The following is a 26,035-nucleotide window of genomic DNA, read 5'->3' as shown; positions in this document are numbered from 1 at the left end:
ACTGTGTGTTTGCAGGGAAGTGGGGTGTCTCTCGGGCATATGGGGGAGGCTTTATACTATTGAACAGGGCCGTTTTAGCTCAGTCTGACCCAGACCTGTGGAGGGGACAGCAGCAAGGGCTCCTATCAGCAGCCAGCGGCGTCCAGCCTTGTTGGGTGGCGTGACGTGGGCACTTGGCCTCCGAGAGCCCTTCAGAAGGTTTTGAAAACCTCTAAACATACTTAGGGTACTGCCACCATTATTATCATTTGCTGTCTGGCTTCTGATTGTTAATTCCTCTCTAGACTGTTGTAGGAATGTGGCATCGGCCCAGGGTCAGGCCTGGGGTGGGATTGGGGTGGGGGAAGGGGGTCTGGACTGCTTGAATTCTGCAGCACTGGTGCGGAGGACGGCGCTGGGTGGGGCCCACCTCCTTCGGTGCGGCTGGCGTCGCCACTTTAAGGCGGCGGCGGCGCGAGCAGGTCTATGGTAATGAGACGCCGCTGCTGCCGCCGCCGCCGCCGCCGCCGCCGCTGCCGCTGCTCTGCAGAGCTCGCCCGCCCGCCTGGGAGGCGAGGGAGCGTGGGGCTGGGCCCGGGGCCGCGGCGACAGCAGCAGCAGCAGCGGCGGGGACGCGGGGCACGAGCGGGCGGCGCTGGGCCGTCGGGGGCGGCCGGGGCCGGGCCGGGGTCCGGGTGCGCAGCTCCGCGGGAGCAGGTGGGCTATCCCGCGGGAGCGAGGAACACTCCGAGGATCTGGGGGCCGGCAGGGCCAAGGGCGCGCGGGGTCCGCGGGCGCAGGTGGCGAGAGCCGGGTGTGCCAGTGGGCGCGGCGCCAGCCCGTGGTGGTCGGTGTGACCGGGGCGCGGGCCCGGCTCAGGGAACGGTGGGAGCCCGGGCTCCGGTGAGGCATCAAGGAGCAGGCCCCCGGGGACTGGCGCCCTGGCCTGGGCATGAGGCGCGGCGGGGCGGGCAGGAGCGGGAGGAGGAGCCGCCGCCGCCGCCGTTGACCCGGCCGGCCGGGAAGAGGGAGAGATGCGGAGCCCGGCGGCCCGCGCCCCACTTCCAACACCACTGCCGCTGCTACTGCTCCTGCTGCCGCCACTATTGGGAGACCAGGTGGGGCCCTGTCGTTCCCTGGGGCCTGGGGGACGCGGTTCCTCGGGGGCCTGCGCTCCCGTGGGCTGGCTCTGTCCAGCCTCATCCTCGAACCTCTGGCTCTACACCAGCCGCTGCAGGGATGCGGGGACGGAACTGACTGGCCATCTGGTGCCCCACCATGATGGTCTGAGGGTCTGGTGTCCAGAATCCGGGGCCCACATCCCCTTGCCGCCAGCGCCCGAAGGCTGCCCCTGGAGCTGTCGTCTTCTGGGCGTTGGAGGCCACCTTTCCCCACAGGGCAAACTTGCCCTGCCCCATGAGCACCTGTGCTTAAAGGCCCCACGGCTGAGATGCCAGTCCTGTAAGCTGGTGCAGACCCCAGGGTTCAGGGCAGGGGAAAGCTCAGCAGAAGCGTCCATGGGTGGACGTCGGAAGAGGAATGTGAATACAGCCCCCCAGTTTCAGCCCCCCAGCTACCAGGCCACAGTGCCCGAGAACCAGCCAGCAGGTACCCCTGTGGCATCTCTGCGGGCCATCGACCCAGATGAGGGTGAGGCAGGTCGGCTTGAGTACACTATGGATGCCCTCTTCGATAGCCGCTCCAACCATTTCTTCTCCCTGGACCCAATCACCGGTGCAGTAACCACAGCCGAGGAGCTGGATCGTGAGACCAAGAGCACCCATGTCTTCAGAGTCACGGCGCAGGATCACGGCATGCCCCGACGCAGTGCCCTGGCCACGCTCACCATCTTGGTGACTGATACCAATGATCACGACCCTGTTTTTGAGCAGCAGGAGTACAAGGAGAGCCTCAGGGAGAACCTGGAGGTGGGCTATGAAGTGCTCACCGTCAGAGCCACAGATGGTGACGCCCCTCCCAATGCCAATATTCTGTACCGCCTGCTGGAGGGGCCTGGGGGCAGCCCCTCTGAGGTCTTTGAGATTGACCCTCGCTCTGGGGTAATACGAACCCGTGGCCCTGTGGATCGGGAAGAGGTGGAATCCTACCAGTTGACAGTGGAAGCAAGTGATCAGGGTCGGGACCCCGGTCCACGGAGTGCCACAGCTGCTGTTTTCCTGTCTGTGGAGGATGATAATGACAATGCCCCCCAGTTCAGCGAGAAGCGCTATGTGGTCCAGGTGCGGGAGGACGTGACCCCAGGAGCTCCGGTACTCCGGGTCACAGCCTCGGATAGAGACAAGGGCAGCAATGCCCTGGTGCATTACAGCATCATGAGTGGCAACGCGCGGGGACAGTTTTACTTAGATGCCCAGACTGGGGCTCTGGACGTGGTGAGCCCTCTTGACTATGAGACGACCAAGGAATACACCCTACGGGTTCGAGCACAGGATGGCGGCCGCCCCCCTCTCTCCAACGTCTCCGGCTTGGTGACAGTGCAGGTCATGGATATCAATGACAATGCTCCCATCTTCGTCAGCACCCCCTTCCAGGCTACTGTCCTGGAGAGTGTCCCCTTAGGCTACCTGGTTCTCCATGTCCAGGCCATCGATGCTGATGCTGGTGACAATGCCCGCCTGGAATACCGCCTTGCGGGGGTCGGGCATGACTTCCCCTTCACCATCAACAATGGCACAGGCTGGATCTCCGTGGCTGCTGAGCTGGACCGGGAAGAGGTTGACTTCTACAGCTTTGGAGTAGAAGCCCGCGACCATGGCACCCCAGCACTCACTGCCTCGGCCAGTGTCAGCGTGACCATCCTGGATGTCAATGACAATAACCCGACCTTTACCCAACCAGAGTACACGGTGCGGCTCAACGAGGATGCGGCCGTGGGCACCAGCGTGGTGACGGTGTCGGCCGTGGACCGTGATGCCCACAGTGTCATCACCTACCAGATCACCAGCGGCAACACCCGAAACCGCTTCTCCATCACCAGCCAGAGTGGTGGGGGGCTGGTGTCCCTCGCCCTGCCACTGGACTACAAGCTGGAGCGGCAGTACGTGCTGGCTGTTACTGCCTCCGATGGCACACGACAGGACACAGCACAAGTGGTGGTGAACGTCACCGACGCTAACACCCATCGTCCCGTGTTTCAGAGCTCTCACTACACGGTGAATATTAATGAGGACCGGCCAGCAGGCACCACGGTGGTGCTGATCAGTGCCACAGATGAGGACACAGGTGAGAATGCCCGCATCACCTACTTTATGGAGGACAGCATCCCTCAGTTCCGCATCGATGCAGATACAGGTGCTGTCACCACCCAGGCCGAGCTGGATTATGAGGACCAGGTGTCCTACACCCTGGCTATCACTGCCCGGGACAATGGCATTCCCCAGAAGTCTGACACCACCTACCTGGAGATCCTGGTGAATGATGTGAATGACAATGCCCCTCAGTTTCTGCGGGACTCCTACCAGGGCAGTGTCTATGAGGATGTGCCCCCCTTCACCAGTGTCCTGCAGATCTCGGCCACTGACCGTGATTCTGGCCTTAACGGCAGGGTCTTCTACACCTTCCAAGGAGGTGATGACGGAGATGGTGACTTTATCGTAGAGTCCACGTCAGGCATTGTGCGAACACTGCGGAGGCTGGATCGTGAAAATGTGGCCCAGTACGCCTTGCGGGCATATGCAGTGGACAAGGGGATGCCTCCAGCTCGCACGCCCATGGACGTGACGGTCGCTGTGTTGGATGTGAACGACAATCCACCTGTTTTTGAGCAGGATGAGTTTGATGTGTTTGTTGAAGAGAACAGCCCCATTGGGCTGGCTGTGGCCCGCGTCACAGCCACGGACCCTGACGAAGGCACTAATGCCCAGATCATGTACCAGATCGTGGAGGGCAACATCCCTGAGGTCTTCCAGCTGGACATCTTCTCTGGGGAGCTGACCGCTCTGGTGGACTTGGACTACGAGGACCGGCCTGAATACATCCTGGTCATCCAGGCCACGTCGGCTCCCCTGGTGAGCCGGGCTACAGTGCACGTCCGCCTGCTTGACCGCAATGACAACCCACCGGTGCTGGGCAACTTTGAGATCCTTTTCAACAACTACGTCACCAACCGCTCGAGCAGCTTCCCCGGGGGTGCCATCGGCCGGGTGCCTGCCCACGACCCTGACATCTCCGACAGCCTGACTTACAGCTTCGAGCGGGGAAACGAACTCAGCCTGGTCCTGCTCAACGCGTCCACGGGCGAGCTGAGGCTGAGTCGGGCACTGGACAACAACCGACCTCTGGAGGCCATCATGAGCGTGCTGGTGTCAGGTAAGGAAGGGCCCAGGTGACATGGGGATGGGGGTGGCCCGTGGGGGAGGGCCTGGAGAGCCATTCAAGGCGGAACTGCTGACCCGCCTCTGTCCCCGGTACTGGCCCGGCGGTTGAGGGGTGAGAAGCAGCTTGGGAAGGAGCCCTAGACATCCTGGCAGCTGTGCTGGCCCTGCCCGCTGCCCCGGGCTGCAAGACCTGGCTGCTTCGGTTGGCCGCCCCCTGCCTACCAGCCTGTGACGTGGTGGGGAAGCGTTGTGAGGCTGCCCTGGTGACGGCTGCCAAGAATTGTGAAAAAAGGCGCGTGGAGGACTGGGGTCCGGGAGAGCTGGGGGAGGGATGGAGAGGACCGTGGCCAGGAGAGGCGAGCCGGTGGTTCAGCGCCCCTTCACGCCCGCCCACCGGGGTCTCCCTGTGATCTCATACAGCCTCTGACAGAGCTGAGGCCGGGGGGCACAGGGTTGCCACTTCGGGGTCAGGACCCTGCAGTCGGGCCCCTTCTGGCTCCCGGCTGAGCCGCAGACCGGCTGAGGGGGACTTTGTCTAGGACATTCTTTTCCCTCCAGGCAGAAAGAGCCTGGCCCGGCTCCCCCTTCAGAGCTCCCACAGGAAGTGAGGCCACAGCTCATTGTCTCTGTCCAAACAGACCCCACTGTCAGAGGTTGTGGTTCGGGGTCCGGCTTGGGGGAGGGGCTGCAAGCCCGGGGCAGGCTGCAGCCTTCTGGGTCCCCTTGCTGCCCCACGGGCTGGCTGTTCTCAGACGCCAGGCCTTCCCCGCAGGCCGTGAGAGCCTGGGCTCAGGGGATGGGGTGTGGGGACCGCAATGGGCCAGGGGATTGGTGGCCTCTGAGGGCACAGCCCCCTGATCCAGTGGTGAGAGAACAGAATCCTGGGGCATGGGAGCCTGGCCGGGACCTAGGCCGGGCATTCCAGCTGCTTGGCCAAGCGCTCAGCCTGCAGACTCCCTGGACAGAAGGGCTGGGGGAGGAGAGTTGGGGTGGGGACGACATCCTGTCTCTTCTGTCAGCTGCAGGGAGTGGGCAGCAGCAGCAGCAGCAAGGAGGGGGCCAGCCCCAGGTTGCTGAACCCCTTCCCCAAGCCTGGGAACAACTGGGACCCTCATGAGGGCTCACTGTTAGCTGTGCCCTGGGGATGGGTGGGTCAGGGTACCCTCACTCCAGACACATCAGGGAGGGGAGAAAGAGAAGAGCCTGCCGGGCCTCACTTCCACCCTGGGGAGTCTGGGCCAGGATGGGAGTGAGAGGCGTGCAAGACACAGGGTGTGGCTTCAGCTCCCCACCCCCTCCACTCATGGTCCTTCCGGGGACTCATGACTCCCCTCCCCACTCCTCAGGTGGCCATCAGAGCCAGGGCACATGAGCTTTTAGAGGTCACGGACAAGGCTCTGTGCATCTTGAAGCCTCAGTTCCTCTCCAGGAGGAGTAAGTGGGAGCTGGAGCTCCCCTATCTTGTCCTTCTCTGTGCTGGGAGGCAGGGGGAAGGAGTGGAGAGGAAGGGCCTCTCCCTCCTGTCCATCCCCAGTCCGCCCTAGGTGATGGAGGGATGGGCAGGGGCCCCACCCAGCCTTCGTGCTCCTACCAGAGCAGAGCCCCAGACCTCAGCTCCCCTAGAATAGAGGGGGAGGCCTCGGCTGACCCTCCAGCCCTAGCCCCACCCTCTCCCCTCAGCCCTGACCCTTGGAGGCAGTCACCACGGCAACCCCAAAGTTCAGGGAGGCTGGGGTGAGGGGGATTGACTCCTACTGCCCCTTTGTTTTCCTTCTCTTGTTCTTTGTCTCTTCTTTCTTTCCCGCCTCTGCCCCTGGGGGCCCTTCTGCACGGCCCCCTCCATTGCCCTCTCCCCATCTCCTGTGTGACTCTCTCCTGCTTTCCCACTTTCTCCACTGCTGGCTCTTTTCCTGGGCCTTTGTCTGCCCCTGTTTGGTCTCTGTGTTTATGCCTCTCTGATTTCCCCCTCTCTTGTTCCCTGTGGCTGCAGCTGCCCCAGCTTGGGCCGGATGGCTCCCCTGAAGCCTGAATTCTCCTTGCCTCTTCCTTACCCTGCTAGGACACACAGGAGCTCCTGTCCATGTCCTGGTCATTCCCCAGAGTGGCAGACCCCCTCCAGGCCTACAACTCCCACTGGCACATCTGCCAGGGGAAGAGGGGCTTGGAGTCTGATTCTGCCACAGTCTGGGACTTGGCACTTTTCCAGGTGTGGCAGGTTGGGTTCTAGACACAGGTGGGGTTTCCTGGAGTCAGGGCCCATCCCACCCCTTTTCTTCCCAGGAGGATGGCTCAGGTAATGCAACCCCCCACCCCTGTTTCCACCGTTACCTTTTGCACCTGAGGGGTGACCCAGGTCAAGGCAGGAGAGAGGAACAAAGAAGCAGCAGAGAGCTGTAGGTTGACTGCTGGGATGGGGGAAAATAGCGGAGGGGGCAGGTGGCCACAGATGGTGGACCAGATGGGAAGCAACAGAGACACACTGGGCAAGGGGCGCAGGCGGAGCCTGGGATGACGGAGGGGGGACATAGGGAGGAGTGCTTGTTCCCAGGGCTGAGTGGTGGTGAGGTTTCTCTTGACTGCCCCCTCCCCTCCCTGATTAGTTAGAAGTACTCTGTGTGGATTCTTGGGCTGCATTCTGCCCGGAGGGACTATCCCACCAAGGAATAACGGCACCAGGTACACAAGAGCCCTGTGCCAGCTCCATAACTAAGTGCAGGGGGGTCTGAAAGAGGGAGAACAGTAGAGCCTGAGGTCATAAATCTGGGCAGGCTTCCTGGAAAAGGTGAGTTTAGAGCGGGTTAGAAAACCAGGAGGGCCGTGGGCTGGTGTCTGGATAGGCCAGGTAGGAAGGAACAGCTTGTTCAGTAGCAGCAAGTCAAGAGAAAGAGGAGCAAGTGAGTGATGACAAACAGGCTTGCTGGTGAGAGCAGGCGGGCCTTGCATTCTCAAGCAATGCGGCTGGAGGGCAGGTGTCAGTGGGCCGAGGACACGGCTGAGATGGGTGTCTGGCTTTAGCCTTCCCAGCCGCCAGTGCAGTTAGCCACAAGTCGCTGTGACACAGAAGCAGGATCTGTTCCCAGATCCCTTTCCTACTCCCACCCCCCCCCCGAAATACCAACTCCTGTCCCATTCCTGCTAGGGTGTCCTTTTTAATAGCTACCCGGGCCCCTCCTGCTGTGTTTTAAAGGCCCTTTCTTCATTATGGAGACCAAATAAATTCTCATGAACATCTTACTGAACACCTACTATGCGTAGGACATTGTAGTAAATAAAAAAGATGAATATCCTTTATAGCCCTGCCAAGCCATTTCCCTCTCCCCTTGGCCTCCAGCTTTCATTTTGAGCTAAATAAAATCCATTGCCATGTATTTGTGCATTCAGGTGTATATGGTATTTCGGGGCTTAGGGTGTGTAGGTGGAGTCAGAAGCCAGAGTGTTAGTACTTAGCTGTTTATAGGTGAGTGTGTGGCCTGGGGGTGTGGCAGGCACTCGGCTATAATGCGGTTAGCCAAGTGGGCGATGAGTAGCCAGAGGCCCTAGGGCCGGAGGAGAGGTCAGCCCACTGGGGCTCTTGTCTGGGGCTCAGGGTGGAGAGCTGCCCAGGCCCTTCCATCTCTGACCCCCAGAACGCCACAGCATCAGGCCAGTGGGTGGTGCTACCACTGGTAAGGTGGCTCAGCTGGATTTCCTGGGGTGGGGCCCCCCAGGCTACCCTCTGCAGCCCAGAGAGTTGGGCGGGAAGAATGCTTTGTGTGGGGCGTTGCCATGGGGATAGCGGGCCTGAGCCCAAGCAGCCGTGGGGCTCAGTGGGAGGGGGACTGGGTGGCCCACTGACCCAGTTCACCCTCCATTCTCTACTGCAGTGGGGGAGGGGGAACGTGGCCAGGGTCAGAGTTATGGTAGTGTTGAGAAATAGAGGCTGAGGGGGCAGAAGGATTATATCTGTGGGTCTCTCATGGTGCTCTGGGCCCTGTAGGAAGGTAAGAAAAAGGCGAAATAAGATTCTTGTGCGGGAAGGCACCTGGTCTGGTATAAGGGAGCAGGACCTGTGGCTTGGGCAGGGAAAGGTGCACAAATATTAAAAGATGTGTCCGTGCTTCACAACAGAGGGTTTCTGGGAAGTATGCAATAAGAAGTTCTGAAAATCAATCCCCTTAAGTGCCCATGCGGGCTGAGCCGTCATGGATTGACTCTCCCTCAGGTGAGCTACACATAACTCCTAGGGCACCTTTATGCCAATTAGAAAAGAGGACCCTTTGTTGGCAACTGGGCAATGCAAGAGTGTGCAGGCGGGATTTCAGCCCGCACTCATTCCCTCCTCCGGCTGCTCCTGCCCGGGGCCAGGTCTATGGCTTGGCAACCCTGCCCTCCCCAGGTGCTGACCGTCTCACCTCTCCGCAGATGGCGTGCACAGTGTGACCGCTCAGTGCGCACTGCGCGTCACCATCATTACCGACGAGATGCTCACGCACAGCATCACGCTGCGCCTGGAGGACATGTCGCCTGAGCGCTTCCTGTCGCCCCTACTGGGTCTCTTCATCCAGGCCGTGGCCGCCACGCTGGCCACACCCCCAGACCACGTGGTGGTCTTCAACGTGCAGCGGGATACGGACGCCCCAGGCGGCCACATCCTCAATGTGAGCCTGTCGGTGGGCCAGCCGCCAGGGCCCGGGGGCGGGCCTCCCTTCCTGCCTTCTGAGGACCTGCAGGAGCGCCTGTACCTCAACCGCAGTCTGCTCACGGCCATCTCGGCGCAGCGCGTGCTGCCCTTCGACGACAACATCTGCCTGCGCGAGCCCTGCGAGAACTACATGCGCTGCGTGTCGGTGCTGCGCTTCGACTCCTCCGCGCCCTTCATCGCCTCCTCCTCCGTGCTCTTCCGGCCCATTCACCCAGTCGGGGGGCTGCGCTGCCGCTGCCCGCCTGGCTTCACGGGCGACTACTGCGAGACGGAGGTGGACCTCTGCTACTCGCGGCCCTGCGGCTCCCACGGCCGCTGCCGCAGCCGTGAAGGCGGCTACACCTGCCTCTGCCGCGATGGCTACACCGGTGAGCCCTCACCGAGGGAGGGGGGACCCCTGGGGGCGGCTCTGGGGGGCTAGCACCGCGGTGCCAGCACAATCAGGCTAAGGACAGGGGTGGCCTCGTTCTTTTCCAGAGTAAGGTACAGGGTACACTGGCCATTCACAAGTCCCACTTGCTCTTTCACAACCACCTATTGAGGAAGGCAGAGAGGGGACCCCTTCTTCTCGGCCACCTACCCAGCCCCCACCCCCAGGTGGTGTAACTGAGGTCAGCTCTAGAGCCAAGCGGCTTGCATTTGTATCCCAGCTTTGACAATACTAGCTGGGTGACCTTGGGCAAGTTACTTAACCTCTCTGTGCCTTAGTATTTTTTAAGTGGATGATGAATCTATTCACATGATAAGGTGGTTGTGAGGACTGATTTAATACGGGTAAAGACCTGGCCTGTAGGAAGTGTTGGCTGTGATTTAAGGGAACGCTGAGATCAGGTGACTTGCTCCAGGTCTCATCTGGATTAGAGATGCGGCTGGGCCTAGTACCTGATCTCTCCCCACTGGTGAGTGAGTTACCTTTCTGAGCTGCAGCAAGTGCTTTTTTCCCTAGGTATTGAGGGGAAGGCACAGAAGAGCTGGGGAAACTGGAGGGTTTGGGTATGGGGATAGTGGTTTTCAGATTATCGCACCTGTGTGTGACCCTGAACAGAATAGCCCCACCCTTGCCCAGGTGTGTAAAACAGCGTCCTGACCAAGAGGCCTCCCTGTTGGCCTGTTTCCAGGGGTCCTTACACATCCTGTCCCAAGCCTCTCCCTGGGATGCTCACTGCCTCTGCTTTGTGCTCCTGTGCTCCCTGCAGGCTCCTGCTTTTCCTCAGGACATCCCCTTCTCTCCTCCATGGGCCCTTCCTTCCCAGATGCCTTAGGGCTTGCTCCCTCTCCTCCAGAGCTATGCCCACTGGCTCTGCCAGCAGTGGTAGGCAAGCCCCACTGCCACCCCTGCTGCATCTTCCTGCCCAGAACTTGCCAGACTTGACTCCTCTCAGCTGCTACTGTGGGTGGAGGGGCGGGTGGGGAGCAGAGGGGTGGGCTTGGGGGAGGGGAGGGAAGTCTTTGTCCAGGAGGATGGGGTAGGGGGGTGCTTAGAGTAGGCGAACAACAGTTTCCATGGAAACTAGAGCCTGTCACTAGGCACTGGAGCTGAGAACCTATCTCTAGAATCTGGGAATGGGGAGGGAGAGAAAAGGGTGGATTTTTCCATCTGATATTGTTGGAATTTTCATCTCCTCCATTGAATCCTGGTCTGCTCCCAGGGCTCAGTTCCCTACTCTGTCAGCATCTCCCAAGTGCACAGAGGTCCTCAGTCTGGACCCCAGGGCTCAGGGTGGGAGTTCCCTGCCCCGTTTCTGGAAAGTCCCCAGCTTCCTGCCCACACCATCCCATAACTCCGACAAATCCAAGTGGAAGCCTGGTCTTATCCCCAGGGAGGGAAACTGATCTTGGTGCCTGACAGGGACAAAAGCAGCAGTGGGAGGGAGGGAGGAAGCAGGGGTTGGCAGCAGCCCTCATGCTGTCCTGCAGGCCCTTCCCTCCATGCGCATTCACCCCTGAAGGGGCCGGAACACCCCTAAGCTTGCGTGGTAGCCCTGATGCCAAAGGCTGCTAGGACCTGGCCCTTATAATCAGCGACCTTGTGGACCTGTGCTCTCGAGGTCCAAAGAGGGCTATGGAAGGGACTGGGAGCCTCAGGGAACTCGCAGGACAGCCGTATATGGGATTGTGGTGAGAACAGCCCAGTGCGCCACGCACAGCACAGAATGGCTGAGTTTGCACATGAGAGGAAGTGGGGATGCCCGGGAGAGTTTGGGGGTATTATGGGGGTCACAGGAGACCACGGAGGGATCACTCGATGCAAAAGAGTCCCAGTTCTCCAGGCACTTGGTGCTCACCTGCCTTACCTCTTGCCCAGGTGAGCACTGTGAGGTGAGTGCCCGCTCAGGCCGTTGCACCCCGGGTGTCTGCAAGAATGGGGGCACCTGTGTCAACCTGCTGGTGGGCGGCTTCAAGTGCGACTGCCCATCCGGAGACTTTGAGAAGCCCTTCTGCCAGGTGACCACGCGCAGCTTCCCCGCCCGCTCCTTCATCACCTTCCGGGGCCTACGCCAGCGCTTCCACTTCACCCTGGCCCTCTCGTGAGTTCCTGGGTGCTGGGGGTAGGGGCCGGGGGGGGAGTCTGGTGCCTCCTGTTCTGCAGACGAGGTGGGAAGTCAGGCAGCAAAAGTGCCCAGAAGAGGTTGTTGGCAGAGCCAGGTCTGCACTTGGAATTGCCTGTGCAGTTGGCCAGCAGGCCTCCTTCACCCACCAGGGCCGTCTACGCTCCTCCCACCCCACCCTCAAGGGTGGGAGCTAGGATGCCAAGGTTCTGCTTCTGGTCCTGGTTTGGGCTCATCTTCCACACTCTAGCCACATGGCCCATAGCCTCGGCCAAGGAGTCAGCCCTCTGGAGAGTCCTGAGTAGGATCAGGGCTGGTTAGGTGGCTGGGGTGCTGGCATCCAGGTGGGTGCCCCATTGCGTGCCCCCATCGCCCACTCCTACTCAGGTTTGCCACCAAGGAGCGTGATGGGCTGCTGTTGTACAATGGGCGCTTCAACGAGAAGCATGACTTTGTGGCCCTCGAGGTGATCCAGGAGCAGGTCCAGCTCACCTTCTCTGCAGGTGATCCCGCTTGCCCCATGTCCTTGCCCATCTCCTAGAGGCCCCGTGTCTCTCAGCCCTTGACCCCAAGGCACACACTCTCCCAGCCAGATCTGGGCCCAGCCCAACCATGAGCATCCCCTCCCCATTCCCAGCCCTCATCTGGTGTCCCAGCTCACCTGGGTCCTTTCCCCAGGGGAGTCGACCACCACCGTGTCCCCGTTCGTGTCCGGAGGGGTCAGTGACGGCCAGTGGCACACAGTGCAGCTGAAGTACTACAATAAGGTGGGTGTGGGAGGCGGTCAAGGAGCTGGAGGGTTCTGTCGTTGGCTCAGGAGCTCACCTAGACCTGGGTGGCGCTGCCTCCCCAGGGGCTGGTCATGGCACTTCTGGCTGAGATGGGGGAAGGGAGGGGTGGAACTTACCATCTTGCTGGGCATTCCCATTCCGCTGGGTGGTGTAGATCCTTCCTGTTCTAGTAGGCAGAAACTTGAGTAGACGCTGAGGAAGGTAAAGTGCGTAAGTCCTGTGAGCACACATCAGTGTGCATGTGTGTTTGTATATGTGGGGGAGGGTGTACACACAGGGGGTGAGTTAGTGCCTGGCCCGTGACCTGATTGGCTCTTGCCCACTCTTTCCCATCTCCGCCCTTCCCTGTCCACAGCCGCTGTTGGGTCAGACAGGGCTCCCGCAGGGCCCATCCGAGCAGAAGGTGGCTGTGGTGACCGTGGATGGCTGTGACACAGGGGTGGCCCTGCGCTTCGGAGCTGTGCTGGGCAACTACTCCTGCGCTGCCCAGGGCACCCAGGGTGGCAGCAAGAAGTAAGCAGGGGAGAGGGCTGGGGCTGCGGTGAGGTGTGGGCCAGTCAGGGAGGGAGGGTTGTAGGGGGGCCTTTGGGGGCCCTGAAATGGGGACCAGTTCAGACGGGGGTCATCCCTCGCCTTGCTTCCCTCTGCCCCTGCTTAGCGCTCTGTGGGGGCTGGGGTGGGAGGCGGGAGCGGGCAAGACTGGGGGACTAGAGCCGGGCCTCGTGCAGCGGTCTGGGGAGGGGCGGGTATCAGATGAGAGCAGCTCCGGGTTGAGGCTCCCCTTCCCCTGGCTGCTCTGCAGGGCCCCTTGGGCTCCTGGCCTGGCGGCAGGGCTCAGGGAGGAGGAAGAGCCGGAAGCACCCCACTCTCCCTCATGTCGCAGCCATTTTCGCCCCCCCAGGTCTCTGGACCTGACAGGGCCCCTGCTGCTGGGCGGGGTGCCTGACCTGCCTGAGAGCTTCCCTGTCCGAACCCGGCACTTCGTGGGCTGCATGAGGAACCTGCAGGTGGACAGCCGCCATGTCGACATGGCCGACTTCATTGCCAACAACGGCACCGTGCCCGGTATGGGGGCTGGGGTAGGGGCGAGGCCAGGGGCCCTACGCAGAGGAGGGGTGTGCCTGCTGCGGGGACCCCTGCACGTGGCGGGTCTCAGAGCCCCCTCCAGCCACTGCCACAGGTTTTCTGTTGGGAGCCTCCACCTGAGCGCCCTTCTCTCCACTCTAGGCTGCTCTGCCAAGAAGAACGTGTGTGACAGCAACACTTGCCACAATGGGGGCACCTGTGTGAACCAGTGGGATGCCTTCAGCTGCGAGTGCCCTCTGGGCTTCGGGGGCAAGAGCTGTGCCCAGGGTAGGGGGCAGCCCTCAGAGGTCGGGGCCTGGGAGCTGTCAGCACTGCTGGGAACACTGGCAGGGTCCGGGCAGGCACTGGGCAGGGCCCAGCTGAGCTGGGCTGTGGGTAGAAAAGCGTGTCTGGGCAGAGCCTTGAGAGGGTAGCACGGGAGACAAAGGGCCCAGTCAGAGGCAGGCCTGGGCACAGTGTGGTGCGGGCCCAGGGCAGGTGAATGCTCTGGGGGGCGGGGCTGCCGTGGAGAGTGGGCACTAGGAGGGACAGTGCCCTGCCTCCCAGGGAGCCGCCCCTGCTGAGCATCATACCCCCTGGGGCACTTGGGTGCTCCGCCTCTCAGAGTCTGCCTTTATCTGTCTCCCCAGAAATGGCCAACCCGCAGCGCTTCCTGGGCAGCAGCCTGGTGGCCTGGCATGGCCTCTCGCTGCCCATCTCTCAGCCCTGGCACCTCAGCCTCATGTTCCGCACACGCCAGGCCGACGGCGTCCTGCTGCAGGCTGTCACCAGGGGCCGCAGCACCATCACCCTGCAGGTGATGCAGAGAGGGGTGGGGCAGGCGGGCCCTGGCCATGGTTGGTCAAAGATGGCTGGGCGGGGCCTTTCCCTGGAAAGAAAGGCAGCTAGGTTCGTTTGGTGGATCACTGCTGCCATCTCTTGGGCCCAAGGGAAATAATACCTTTTCCTCTCTGGCCTCAGCTGGGCAGCAGGATGGGTTTGGTGGTCCAGGAAGGAGGACAGTGGGCTGGAAGAAGAGCCCATTAAGGCAGTCTGCTGACCCTCTTTTCTTCTGGTGCCAGCTTCAGGAGGGCCACGTGGTGCTGAGCGTGGAGGGCACCGGACTCCAGGCCTCGTCTCTCCGGCTGGAGCCAGGCCGGGCCAATGATGGCGACTGGCACCATGCACAGCTGGCACTGGGAGCCAGTGGGGGCCCCGGCCACGCCATCCTGTCCTTCGACTATGGGCAGCAGCGGGCAGAGGGCAACCTGGGCCCCCGGCTGCATGGGCTACACCTGAGCAACATTACCGTTGGGGGAGTGCCTGGGCCGGCCAGTGGTGTGGCCCGTGGCTTCCGGGGCTGTTTGCAGGTAAGCCTCCTGCCCTGCCTTCTCATCTCCAATAGCTGGAGGCTGGAGGCCCGCTCCACAAAGGGCCAACACTACCTTGTCCATCCCAGGGTGTTCGGGTAAGCGAGACGTCCGAGGGTATTAGCAGTCTGGATCCCAGCCGTGGGGAAAGCATCAATGTGGAGCCAGGCTGTAGCCTGCCAGACCCCTGTGACTCGAACCCATGTCCTGCCAACAGCTATTGCAGTGACGACTGGGACAGCTATTCCTGCAGCTGCGATCCAGGTATGCCAGGGATCCAGGGAAATGGGGCAGATTAGCAAGTGCGGGGCGGCGACGGTTCACTCTGGCTCTGCCGTGTGACCTGGGGCTAGTCACATCACCTCTCTGAGCCTCTCCTGCACTACAAAGCCAGAGCCAGCTGGTATAGCTGCTCAGGATAGAAGGGGATGGATGAAGGCAGGTTTGAAGAAAGTGCTAGGGGAAGGTGGGGATTGAGCCTCTCCTGTCCTTCTGGTCCCAGGTTACTATGGTGACAACTGTACTAACGTGTGTGACCTGAACCCATGTGAGCATCAGTCCGTGTGTACCCGAAAGCCCAGTGACCCCCATGGCTATATCTGCGAGTGTCCCCCAAATTACCTTGGGCCATACTGTGAGACCAGGTAAGTGGACCATTGCAGGCAGCAGCAGGTCCCAGTGGCACTGCCTGTGTCTGCTGTGTCCCTCAGAGCACTGAGAACCTGGCTGAGCCACAGCCAGGCTCGGAAGGGCCACACATGGCTACACCAGACGGGTGGCAGAGGGAGCCCATGTCTGCCTGGTCCTCCTCTGCAGGATTGACCAGCCTTGCCCCCGAGGCTGGTGGGGACACCCCACATGCGGCCCATGCAACTGTGACGTCAGCAAAGGCTTCGATCCGGATTGCAACAAGACAAGCGGCGAGTGCCACTGCAAGGTGACAGCCCCGGCCTAGGCCTCCATAGCGGCTGCCTTGGCCTCTGTTCTGTACCTCCTGGGCCCTTGGGGGGGACAATGAAGGAAGACTCTGCAGAGAGCTGAGGGCTTATGTGCCTTTGCTCCACTAGGGCGGGCAAGGGGCTGTTTGTCCTCGTGTGTCTGGGGTGTGGGGCGTCCAGGACCTATACTTAACCAGTGAGCTCTGGGTCAGCTATACTGGTTGTTTGCAGCCTGTTCTGATTGGTGTCTCATTGATGGATTAAACTCCAAAACATTACCAGTTGTTACATATTTTGAATGTACCGTTCTTGGTGGGGACCTGAGGTCAGGGAGCCTCTCTCCAGAGGGGCCACAGTGAAGGATCCATGAGCATCCAGGGAAAAGAGCCTGAGCCAGTGACCCCATCCTCCCTCTCCCCTCCCAGGAGAACCACTACCGGCCCCCTGGCAGCCCCGCCTGCCTGCTGTGTGACTGCTACCCCACGGGCTCTCTGTCCCGAGTCTGTGACCCTGAGGATGGCCAGTGTCCATGCAAGCCAGGTGTCATTGGGCGCCAGTGTGATCGCTGTGACAACCCTTTTGCTGAGGTCACCACCAACGGCTGTGAAGGTAGGGTTCTTGCGGTAGATGGGTGGCCTTCCCTGCTGTGTGCCAGGCCCTGGTGTCCCAGGGAGGCCAGGAGCAGGGGCTGGTTGCAGGCCTGAGGCTGCACAGGGAGGGCTGGGGAGCCTGGCCAGAGCTGTAGGGGGACAGTTGCTCCTGAGTGACGGTGTGTGCTTCCCTGCAGTGAATTATGACAGCTGCCCACGGGCCATCGAGGCTGGGATCTGGTGGCCCCGTACCCGCTTCGGGCTGCCTGCTGCTGCCCCCTGCCCCAAAGGCTCCTTTGGTAGGTGCTGGAGGCCCAGAATGTGAGACTGAGGACTTGGCCTTTCATCAGTGGGGTGAGGGTGGGGAGCCCCTGGCTACTGATCATAGGACCCCACTTTCCAGCCTCCAGGTCCTGGGACTCCATATCCCATGCTTCCTTGGCTCACTGTTCCCCTGCTCCCAAGGTTGCCTAAATGAAAGGTGCCTATATCTTAGACTCTTAACAAAAGTGCTAAAAAACCTGCAGTGTGCATGGCACAGGGCTGGGTGCTAGAGATTCAAAGATGAGTCACACAGGGTTCCCGTCCTCAGCTCACCACCTAGTGCTGGAGTTATGCCACTAGAAAGATGGTCTGGGGAGTAGGGGAGGTGAGGTGCTGTCCCAGGCGACCCAGCCGCAGGATGGGGGCTGGCGCTGGTCCTTGGATTGACGATGACCAGAGTTCAGAAGTAGAGAGTAGGTGGCAGGGAGCTCAAGGTGGTGGCTGGAGAGGGACAGCCACGTCTGGGGGCTCAAAGGGACCACATGTGCCGCAGGACCACGTGTACTGCAGGACCACGTGTGCCCCTGTAGCCCTTTTTTGGGCTGATCCTACAGAGGTGTTGGCTCTGGTGTTCTCCACACGCGTCTCCCTGTTTTCACCTGCAGTACAGGATGGCAGGGCCCTTGTTTGGTTGTCTCCTGCCTCTGGTCCATGAGGGGCTGCCCCCCAGCAGAACTCAGCCAGGTCTCGGCAGCCTCCTGTGTCTCCCCCTGAGGCCTGCCCTCCTGGCTGCCTTCCCCCAGGGACTGCTGTGCGCCACTGTGACGAGCACAGAGGGTGGCTCCCCCCAAACCTCTTCAACTGCACATCAGTCACCTTCTCAGAGCTGAAGGGCTTTGTAAGTGGAACTTCTCATCTCCATCTCCTTACCCCTGCCCCCTGCCCTGGCCCAGTATGACCTGCCTGCCTCCCCACCTTTGAGAAAGGGGACTCTGGAATTCCAGCTCCTGTCTCCCAGGGCCCCCACCTGGAGGCCATTTCTCCCCTTTCCTGAGTCCTTTTACTCTAGAGTTCCAGTTCTACTCTCTGGGTACCTCACTCCTGTGCTGACCCCCCAGCCTATCTTGGTCCCAGGCTGAGCGGCTGCAGCGAAACGAGTCAGGCCTGGACTCGGGGCGCTCCCAGCGGCTGGCCCTGCTTCTGCGTAACGCTACCCAACACACGGCTGGCTACTTCGGCAGTGACGTCAAGGTGGCCTACCAGCTGGCCGCTCGGCTACTGGCCCACGAGAGCACCCAGCGAGGCTTCGGGTTGTCCGCCACACAGGATGTGCACTTCACCGAGGTGGGGCTTGGAGGGGGCAGGAATGGCTGGGTGGGTGGAGGTCACGGTGAGTGAGCCTGCTCCTGGCCACCTGGGGGCAAAATGGGGGGCACTCCCCACCCCTGCCTTTGGGGAGCTCTCAGCCGGCATGAGGCCCCCATGAGACCCTCTGAGCCATGGCCCAGCATATGGGTAACTTAGAGCACCTCTTCCCAACCCTTCTCATAGCAAGGCGCCCATAGAAAATAACGTTTGTACTGGGGCCTGGTCTGATCAGCCTTCTCGGAGGAGAGGCCCTGCCCATCGTGCCAGGACAGGGAGGAACCAGCATCTAATAACATCTGTGTGGGAAACTCTTAGAGACTAAGGAGGAAGGGTTAGAGGGAGGGGCATGGTGGGGGGGCGAGCCAAGGCTGGTCTAGGTACAGGCTGGGGCCTGGTGCTGGGGACGAGGACTGAGGCTTCAGGCACAGCCCACCGAGACCGTGCCCTCCCCCAGAATCTGCTGCAGGTGGGCAGCGCCCTCCTGGATGCAGCCAACAAGCGGCACTGGGAGCTGATCCAGCAGACAGAGGGTGGCACCGCCTGGCTGCTCCAGCACTATGAGGCCTATGCCAGTGCCCTGGCCCAGAACATGCGGCACACCTACCTAAGCCCCTTCACCATCGTCACGCCCAACATTGGTGAGGCTGCTGCCAGGGTGGGAGGGCCAGGGAGAGTCTCTGGTAAGGGCGGCCGTGCCAGGGGCCTGCCCACCTCACCGGGGGTCTGACCTGTGACCTCTCCCTAGTCATCTCTGTAGTTCGCCTGGACAAGGGGAACTTCGCTGGGGCCAAGCTGCCCCGCTACGAGGCGCTGAGAGGGGAGCGGCCCCCGGACCTTGAGACAACGGTCATTCTGCCTGAGTCCGTCTTCAGAGGTCAGTGGGGGCCAAGGGGTGGGTCAGGGGCCAGGCCAGGGCATCTGCGCAGGACCCAGCTGAGTGGACAGTGTCCCCATCCCAGAAACGCCCCCCATGGTCAGGCCTGCGGGCCTTGGAGAGGCCCAGGAGCCAGAGGAGCTGGCACGGCGTCAGCGGCGGCACCCGGAGCTGAGTCAGGGTGAGGCGGTGGCCAGTGTCATCATCTACCGCACCCTGGCTGGGCTACTGCCCCATAACTACGACCCAGACAAGCGCAGCCTGAGGTGAGCGGCTGGGGAGACGAGTCGGGGGGAGACAGGTCGGGTGGGTGAGGCACAGAGAGGGCCCAGGGGTTGGGGGCATCTCAGAGTGATTGGGGCGTCCTCCAGTCACGCGACTACCGTGGTGACTGTGTGCCCACCTGCCCCGCGCCAGAGTTCCCAAACGCCCTGTCATCAACACGCCCGTGGTGAGCATCAGCGTCCATGACGATGAGGAGCTTCTGCCCCGTGCTTTGGACAAGCCAGTCACGGTGCAGTTCCGGCTGCTGGAGACGGAGGAGCGGACGAAGCCCATCTGTGTCTTCTGGAACCATTCGATCCTGTAAGCCTGCACTGCCCTGCCCCCAAGGCTTTGGGCGGAGAGCTCAGGCCCCTGGGCACCCCACCCTTCTTGTCTCCTGACCCTGCCTCCCTCACGCAGGGTCAGTGGCACAGGTGGCTGGTCAGCCCGAGGCTGCGAAGTCGTCTTCCGCAACGAGAGCCACGTCAGCTGCCAGTGCAACCACATGACGAGCTTCGCTGTGCTCATGGACGTGTCCAGGCGGGAGGTTGGACCCACCAGGGGTAGCTGCAGAGCTGGGGGTGGGAGCCAAGGGCACTGGACTAGGTGCTCAGGCCCCGCCCTTCCTAAGCCCTCTGGCTCTCTGCCACCCACCCTGCAGAATGGGGAGATCCTGCCACTGAAGACGCTGACCTATGTGGCCCTAGGGGTCACCTTGGCTGCCCTACTGCTCACCTTCCTCTTCCTCACTATTCTGCGTGCCCTGCGCTCCAACCAGCACGGCATCCAACGGAACCTGACTGCCGCCCTGGGCCTAGCTCAGCTGGTCTTCCTCCTGGGAATCAACCAGGCTGACCTCCCTGTAAGATGTTCCTCCTCACGCAGAAACCTTCCCCAGTGCCCAGCCCTCTCAGGCTCCCATACGCGTCCTCCCCAGCGGCCCCCTCAATCCCTGCTCCTGCAGTAGTGACTGAGCCAGCCTAGTGCCTGGCCCCCAGTTTCCCCCTCTCTAGCTCCCCCTTACTTCCCCAGCGCCCTAGAGGTACCTTCCTCTGGCCCAGACTCCCCCTGAAGCACCTCCCAACACCCAGGCTCTCCTCCCCTGTCTGGCGAGAGCAGGACCCACACTCTGGGTGTGCCTTGGTCACTGACTGGGCGCGGCCTGGGCCCTCAGTTTGCCTGCACAGTCATCGCCATCCTGCTGCACTTCCTGTACCTCTGCACCTTTTCCTGGGCTCTGCTGGAGGCCTTGCACCTGTACCGGGCGCTCACCGAGGTGCGCGACGTCAATGCCGGCCCCATGCGCTTCTACTACATGCTAGGCTGGGGTGTGCCCGCCTTCATCACAGGTACCCGCACCCCCGATCCCGGGCCTTGAGGTTCTACATCCCTAGGGCCTAAGTCCATCTTCATGCCACCTTCTCCCACTCCCAGCCCAGGCCCAGAGGCCCACATCCCTATGCCCAGGCCAGGTTCTCCACAAGTATCCCTCTGGTTTAACTCAGCTATTGACACCCCGACTCAGGGACAGGGTCCCCCATCCTGGAGAGGACGGCATGGACATATGGTGGGCAGAAGCCTTCATCCCCTGCACCTGGCCCTAGGAGCCCACTTGACCGCCTGACTGATTTCCAAGTCCCTGATCACCCCTTCCCCGCTGCTGTCACCAGGTCTAGCCGTGGGCCTGGACCCGGAAGGCTATGGGAACCCTGACTTCTGCTGGCTCTCCATCTACGATACGCTCATCTGGAGTTTTGCTGGCCCCGTGGCCTTTGCTGTCTCGGTAAGTGCTGGAAAGCGGCTGGGGGCGAGCAGGCTGAGTGAGACCTCAGGATCCCCTTTGGGAATTGCTGAGGCCTCCATAGGGTGGGGTGGAAGCTGTCTGTTCCCTGATGGTCCCCCTCACACGTCCCCCTCCCCTGCTAGATGAGTGTCTTCCTGTACATCCTGGCGGCCCGGGCGTCCTGTGCTGCCCAGCGGCAGGGCTTTGAGAAGAAAGGCCCTGTGTGAGTATGGGGTGTGGGTGCCGTGGCAGTGGACGGGCATCGGCACGGGAGGCCTCACGGCCAGACTCACAGCCCGCCCCCTCCCCAGCTTGGGCCTGCGGCCCTCCTTCGCTGTCCTCCTGCTGCTGAGCGCCACGTGGCTACTGGCACTGCTGTCTGTCAACAGTGACACCCTCCTCTTCCACTACCTCTTTGCTGCTTCCAATTGCATCCAGGTACCTGGTCCGACCCATGCCCTGTGGGAGGCTGGTGGAATTGTAGGTGGGAAGCTTGGGTATGAGGTGCCTTAATAAGCACTTAGACACTTGCTGCTTCTTGCCTGTCAGGGCCCCTTCATCTTCCTCTCCTATGTGGTGCTTAGCAAGGAGGTCCGGAAAGCACTCAAGTTTGCCTGCAGCCGCAAGCCCAGCCCTGACCCTGCTCTGACCACCAAGTCCACTCTGACCTCGGTGAGGGAGCCGGGGTCAGGGAGGTGAAGGGGTCATGGGGAGTTGAGGGGGAAGAGGCAGGAGGGACAAAGGCTGTGCTTTTGTCCCACTTTTTCTCCATCTTTATATCCTTTCCTGGAAGGAGGAAGGGGTGGTGAAATGGTATGTGTGGCCTGGGAAGAAGGGGCCTGGGGTCGGGGAGGGGGATTTTTGACTTGGGAGGGATGGGAGCAGAGCTTAGAATAGATGAGGGAGTAGCCAAGACAGGTAATCAGGTCATAAATGCCCCACACCTGAGAATCCCTTGTGCCTCTTGGTAAATCTTCTGTGCCTCCCAGAATGCTCTCAGGAGATAATTCCTGGTGCCATCTTTTGCCAGCAGACCCTTATACAGCCGAGTCCGGGGCACTTGGGGTGCGTAGAACTGGCACAGCTATGGCAGAGCTACAACACTACTAGGCCCTGAAATGGGGGCAGCAAAGATGTGGGGCCTCTCTCTTCAGTCCTGGGCATGTGGCGGGGAGAACTTAGGGCAAGCTCCCTCGGCCCCTCCGCTTTCCCGGGGCCACCCCTTCCGGCTCACCCATGTACTGACCTCCCTGTTCCCTGCCTAGTCCTACAACTGCCCCAGCCCCTATGCAGATGGAAGGCTCTACCAGCCCTACGGAGACTCAGCAGGCTCTCTGCACAGCGCCAGCCGCTCGGGCAAGAGTCAGCCCAGCTACATCCCCTTCTTGCTGAGGTGAGCTCTGGTGATGGGACAGTTGGGGAGGGGAGAAGGGCACCGGGCATGCTAGACCCAGGCCAGGCTGCTAGGAGTTGCGTAGCACACACCATGGCCGACACGGTGGCAGCTTGAAGTGGAAGCAGTGAGGAACATGGGGAAGGAACTGGAAAACCCAGAACAGAGAAGAGAATGGGACACCGGGTGAGGGGCCAGGCTGATGCCTCCAGCATGTCTTGTCTTCTTAGGGAGGAGTCCACACTGAACCCTGGCCAAGGGCCCCCTGGCCTGGGGAACCCTGGTGGCCTATTCCTGGAAGGTCAAGACCAGCAGCATGGTGAGGACGGAACCTCCTGACGGCCAGTGGTGGTGGAGGCACAGCTGCCTAACTTTTGTTGAGGGTGGGCAGTGGCGGATGGGCTGCCTGTGATCTCTCCCACACTTCCTAGATCCAGACACAGACTCTGACAGTGACCTGTCCCTGGAAGATGACCAGAGTGGCTCCTATGCCTCTACCCACTCATCAGATAGTGAGGAGGAAGAAGAGGAGGAAGAGGCGGAGGCCACCTTCCCTGGAGAGCCGGGCTGGGACAGCCTGCTGGGGCCTGGGGCGGAGAGACTGCCCCTGCACAGTACCCCCAAGGGTGGGTCAGCGCAGGGTTGTGGCCTTTGGGGGCAGTGGGAGGGCAGAGGGGCTGGGATTCCTGGGAAGCAAGACTAGGGTGGTGACTCTCCTAGCCGTCTGTCTTCTCTGGGCCTCATCTACTTCCTTTCTCCACCAGATGGGGGCCTGGGGTCCGGGAAGGCCCCCTGGCCAGGAGACTTTGGGATCGCAGCAAAGGACAGTGGTGGAAATGGGGCTTCTGAGGAGCGGCCGCGGGAGAATGGAGATGCCCTGCCTCGGGAGGGGTCCCTGGGTCCCCTTCCAGGCCCTTCTGCCCAACCTCACAAAGGTGAGCGGGGTATGCTCAGCTGCATGCTCCCCCATCAGCAACCTCACTCCTCACACTGGCCTGTGGCTGGCAGGGCTCTCGAGGGCAGCCCCCCATGCTCCTTCCACCTGCTCCTCATGGCACCCGCCCTCTGGCCCACAGGCATCCTCAAGAAGAAGTGTCTGCCCACCATCAGTGAGAAGAGCAGCCTCCTACGGCTACCCCTGGAGCAGGGCACAGGGTCTTCCCGGGGCTCCTCAGCCAGCGAGGGCAGCCGGGGTGGGCCCCCTCCCCGCCCTCCACCCCGGCAGAGCCTCCAGGAGCAGCTGAACGGGGTCATGCCCATCGCCATGAGCATCAAGGCAGGCACGGTGGATGAGGACTCGTCAGGCTCCGAGTGAGTGTGGCTGGGTGGGCGGGACAGGGTGCAGCCCCACAGAGGCCCCGCCTCCAGGCCTCCCAGGCCGCTCAGGTGGGCAGCAGAGTGTGGCCCAGGTCCCTTCAGGCCACATGCCCACAAACATGACGCCCTGTGGGGTCAGCCCAGCCCAGCATCGGGCAAAGTGAGGGAGGGTGGGGAGCTGGGGTTGCTTTTCTGTTTCCTTCTTCTGGTGAAAGCTTCCCACTGTCTCCTCTGCTCTGACTAACCCTCTGTCTGCCTTTTCTGTCACTTTCCTTTCCTGCCTCTCCAGATTTCTCTTCTTTAACTTCCTGCATTAACCCTGGGCCGGTGGTTCCTACACCCTGAGGCTCCCTTACGCTCCCCAGCTGCACTCATGCTCCCACTTCTGTCTTGTGCTTTATCCCGCCCCTGCTCCCCCTGCCTGCCTGCCTGCAGCAGCGACGAAACATCCATCTGAGGAGCCTGGGCCTTGCCGGGAGGGGCACCCACCCCACCCAAGGCCATCTAGTGCCAACTCCCTCCCCCACCATCCCCCTCACTGCACTTTGGACCCCTGGGGCCAACATCTCCAAGACAAAGTTTTTCAGAAAAGAGGAAAAAAGAAATTTAAAAAAGGAACTCCACTCTTCATGACTTCAGGGATTAATTTTTTTTATACGCTGGAAATTGACTCCCCTTTCCCTCCCCAAAGAGGATAGGACCTCCCAGGATGCTTTCCCAGCATCTCCTCAGTTTCCCATCTGCTGTGCCTCTGGGAGGAAAGGGACTCTTGGGGGACCTGCCCCTCGTTTGCCATCACCAAAAGGAAAGGACAAAGCCACGTGCACCCAGGGCATCAAGCCCTGCGGGCCGCACCGGGCAGGCCTCAGTGTGGTGAGGGCGCAGGGCCGAGGGCACTCCTCACCCCGCCTGTGCCGCCCCTTCCAGGAACTGAAAAAGCCCTGTCCGGAGAGGGGGCAGAAGGACTCAGCGCCCCCAGACCCCCAAATGCTGCATGAACACATTCTGAAGGGAACCCATGCCCCTGGGTGGCGGCCGGGCCACCCCAGCCCCTCTCCTTTCCCTGGACTCTGGCCATGCACTGCAGCCCAGGTGTTTGCTCAGTTCGCTGACCCAAAAGTGCTTCATTTCCCTGCCCGCCCCGTGCTGGGGAAGGCCAGTCATGTGTTCAGTTGAGCTTCTTTGCTATTGTGTGGGTGGGACAGGGAGGAAGAGGACAGATGGGGCTGGCACGGCTGCCCCGTGCTGTCTCCAGCCCAGGTCTCCAGTCTGGGTTCCAGGGTCCACTCGCCCTCCTCTGAGACCAGACAAACCCCACTGACCTGCTGTGGCCTCTGAGACATGTTCTATTTTTATCCCCTTCTTGGAATTGGCTCTCTTCTTCGAAGGACCAGGTCCCTGTTCCTCTCTCCCCCTCACCACCCAGCTCCCTGCGAAGAGAGTTAATATATATTTTTTATTTATTTGCTTTTTGTGTTGGGATGGGTCCAGTCCCAGGGGGTCTGATGTGGCCATCAGTCAGGTGGGGTGTGTACCCAGCAGTCCTGGCGAGGGGGCCTCAGGCCCTTCCCCTTGCTCCAGGCTGTCATCTCCCCACCTCTCCCTCCCTCCTCAGTTTTGCCAACTGCTGTTCATCTGAGTCACCATTTATGCTGAGCATGTATTCCAGACTTGTCACCCATTTTCCTCTGGAGCAGGTGGCTAGAAAAAGAGGCTATGCGTAGAAAAAGTGTTCCTATTTCTCATTTGTAAGGCTGGTCTCTGGCTTTTCTGCCATGGATTCTTTCCCTGGCCTCTCCCCTCAGCAATCCTGCAAAGGGTTAAAAACTTAACTGGTTTTTACTACTGATGACTTGACTTAAAAAAATACAAAGATGCTGGATGCTAACTTGATACTAACCATCTGATTGTACAGTTTGATTGTAACTGTAAATATGGTAGCATTTTGTGCTTTGTTTTTTTCAGTTCTCCACGCCACTGAATAAAACTAGTTCTCTGCGGGCTGAGCACTGTCATCCTTTCCTCCTGTGTGGGGCCCTCTCCTTCCAGCGTGGGGAGGCCTGGTTGCTGGAAAACACGAGCAGGCAGGGCCCTGGAAGGGCCAGGTCAGGGGACTCAGATATCCTCTCGACACCCCCAGCAGTGTCCCCCAAATAGCCTCAGTACTGAGTCCCGTCCTGGGAGCAGAATTCAGGAGGCAGGGAGGGCTGAGAGGCTGGTGGGAATTGAAAGGTGCCCAGTGACTAGGTACATCCTAACTTCATTCCTCTGGGCGGTCTCGTGTTTTTCCCCATCGGAAATGAAGCAACTACTCATACTCTAGCCAGCTGTGTGCTCTGCCACATTACTTCTGTTCCCAAGTTTTGTGTTTTTCGAAGGTCTGTTCAACAAACTAGATAGGGAGTTCACATGGGGGCCATAGAGGGGAGTTGTTAAGAACACAAACCCCGGAACCGGACTGAGTGACTTAAT

At 60.8% G+C, this 26,035-nt stretch overlaps 1 protein-coding gene across 2 annotated transcripts; it reads left to right on the top strand.

The window, feature by feature from the left end:
* Positions 1-614: 614 nt before the first annotated feature.
* CELSR2 (cadherin EGF LAG seven-pass G-type receptor 2) lies at positions 615-25,566 on the top strand. Of its 2 annotated transcripts, none has more exons than XM_030868908.2 (34): positions 615-4,308; positions 8,718-9,365; positions 11,303-11,525; positions 11,934-12,049; positions 12,225-12,313; positions 12,693-12,850; positions 13,239-13,402; positions 13,565-13,690; positions 14,053-14,219; positions 14,485-14,772; positions 14,862-15,036; positions 15,275-15,416; positions 15,589-15,709; positions 16,136-16,319; positions 16,498-16,599; positions 17,368-17,462; positions 17,699-17,908; positions 18,387-18,570; positions 18,678-18,806; positions 18,892-19,072; positions 19,224-19,391; positions 19,491-19,617; positions 19,732-19,932; positions 20,245-20,419; positions 20,741-20,853; positions 20,997-21,076; positions 21,165-21,291; positions 21,403-21,525; positions 22,119-22,246; positions 22,477-22,565; positions 22,678-22,872; positions 23,011-23,181; positions 23,323-23,557; positions 23,999-25,566. In XM_030868908.2, exons 1-34 carry the CDS (start codon positions 1,014-1,016, stop codon positions 24,018-24,020), a joined length of 8,751 nt encoding a protein of 2,916 aa, XP_030724768.1. In that variant the 5' UTR covers positions 615-1,013; the 3' UTR covers positions 24,021-25,566. The 2 variants fall into 2 exon arrangements, with proteins under 2 accessions (XP_030724768.1, XP_060157619.1); XM_060301636.1 differs by having other exon boundaries at positions 23,853-25,566.
* Positions 25,567-26,035: the final 469 nt, after the last annotated feature.

This window comes from Globicephala melas, chromosome 1 (assembly GCF_963455315.2).
Source record: "Globicephala melas chromosome 1, mGloMel1.2, whole genome shotgun sequence".
NCBI classification, from domain to species: domain Eukaryota; kingdom Metazoa; phylum Chordata; class Mammalia; order Artiodactyla; family Delphinidae; genus Globicephala; species Globicephala melas.
The sequence above is the reverse complement of the archived record's forward strand: the minus strand, read 5'-3'. Positions and strand labels throughout refer to the sequence as shown.

Bases quoted from the DNA above. Each gene is read 5' to 3' on its own strand.
- CELSR2 (XM_060301636.1), top strand. From the start codon at position 1,014: ATGCGGAGCCCGGCGGCCCGCGCCCCACTTCCAACACCACTGCCGCTG. The intron at 14,220-14,484 runs GTGATGCAGAGA...TTCTGGTGCCAG, and splicing joins GCAGCACCATCACCCTGCAG to CTTCAGGAGGGCCACGTGGT. The intron at 20,420-20,740 runs GTACCCGCACCC...TGCTGTCACCAG, and splicing joins TGTGCCCGCCTTCATCACAG to GTCTAGCCGTGGGCCTGGAC.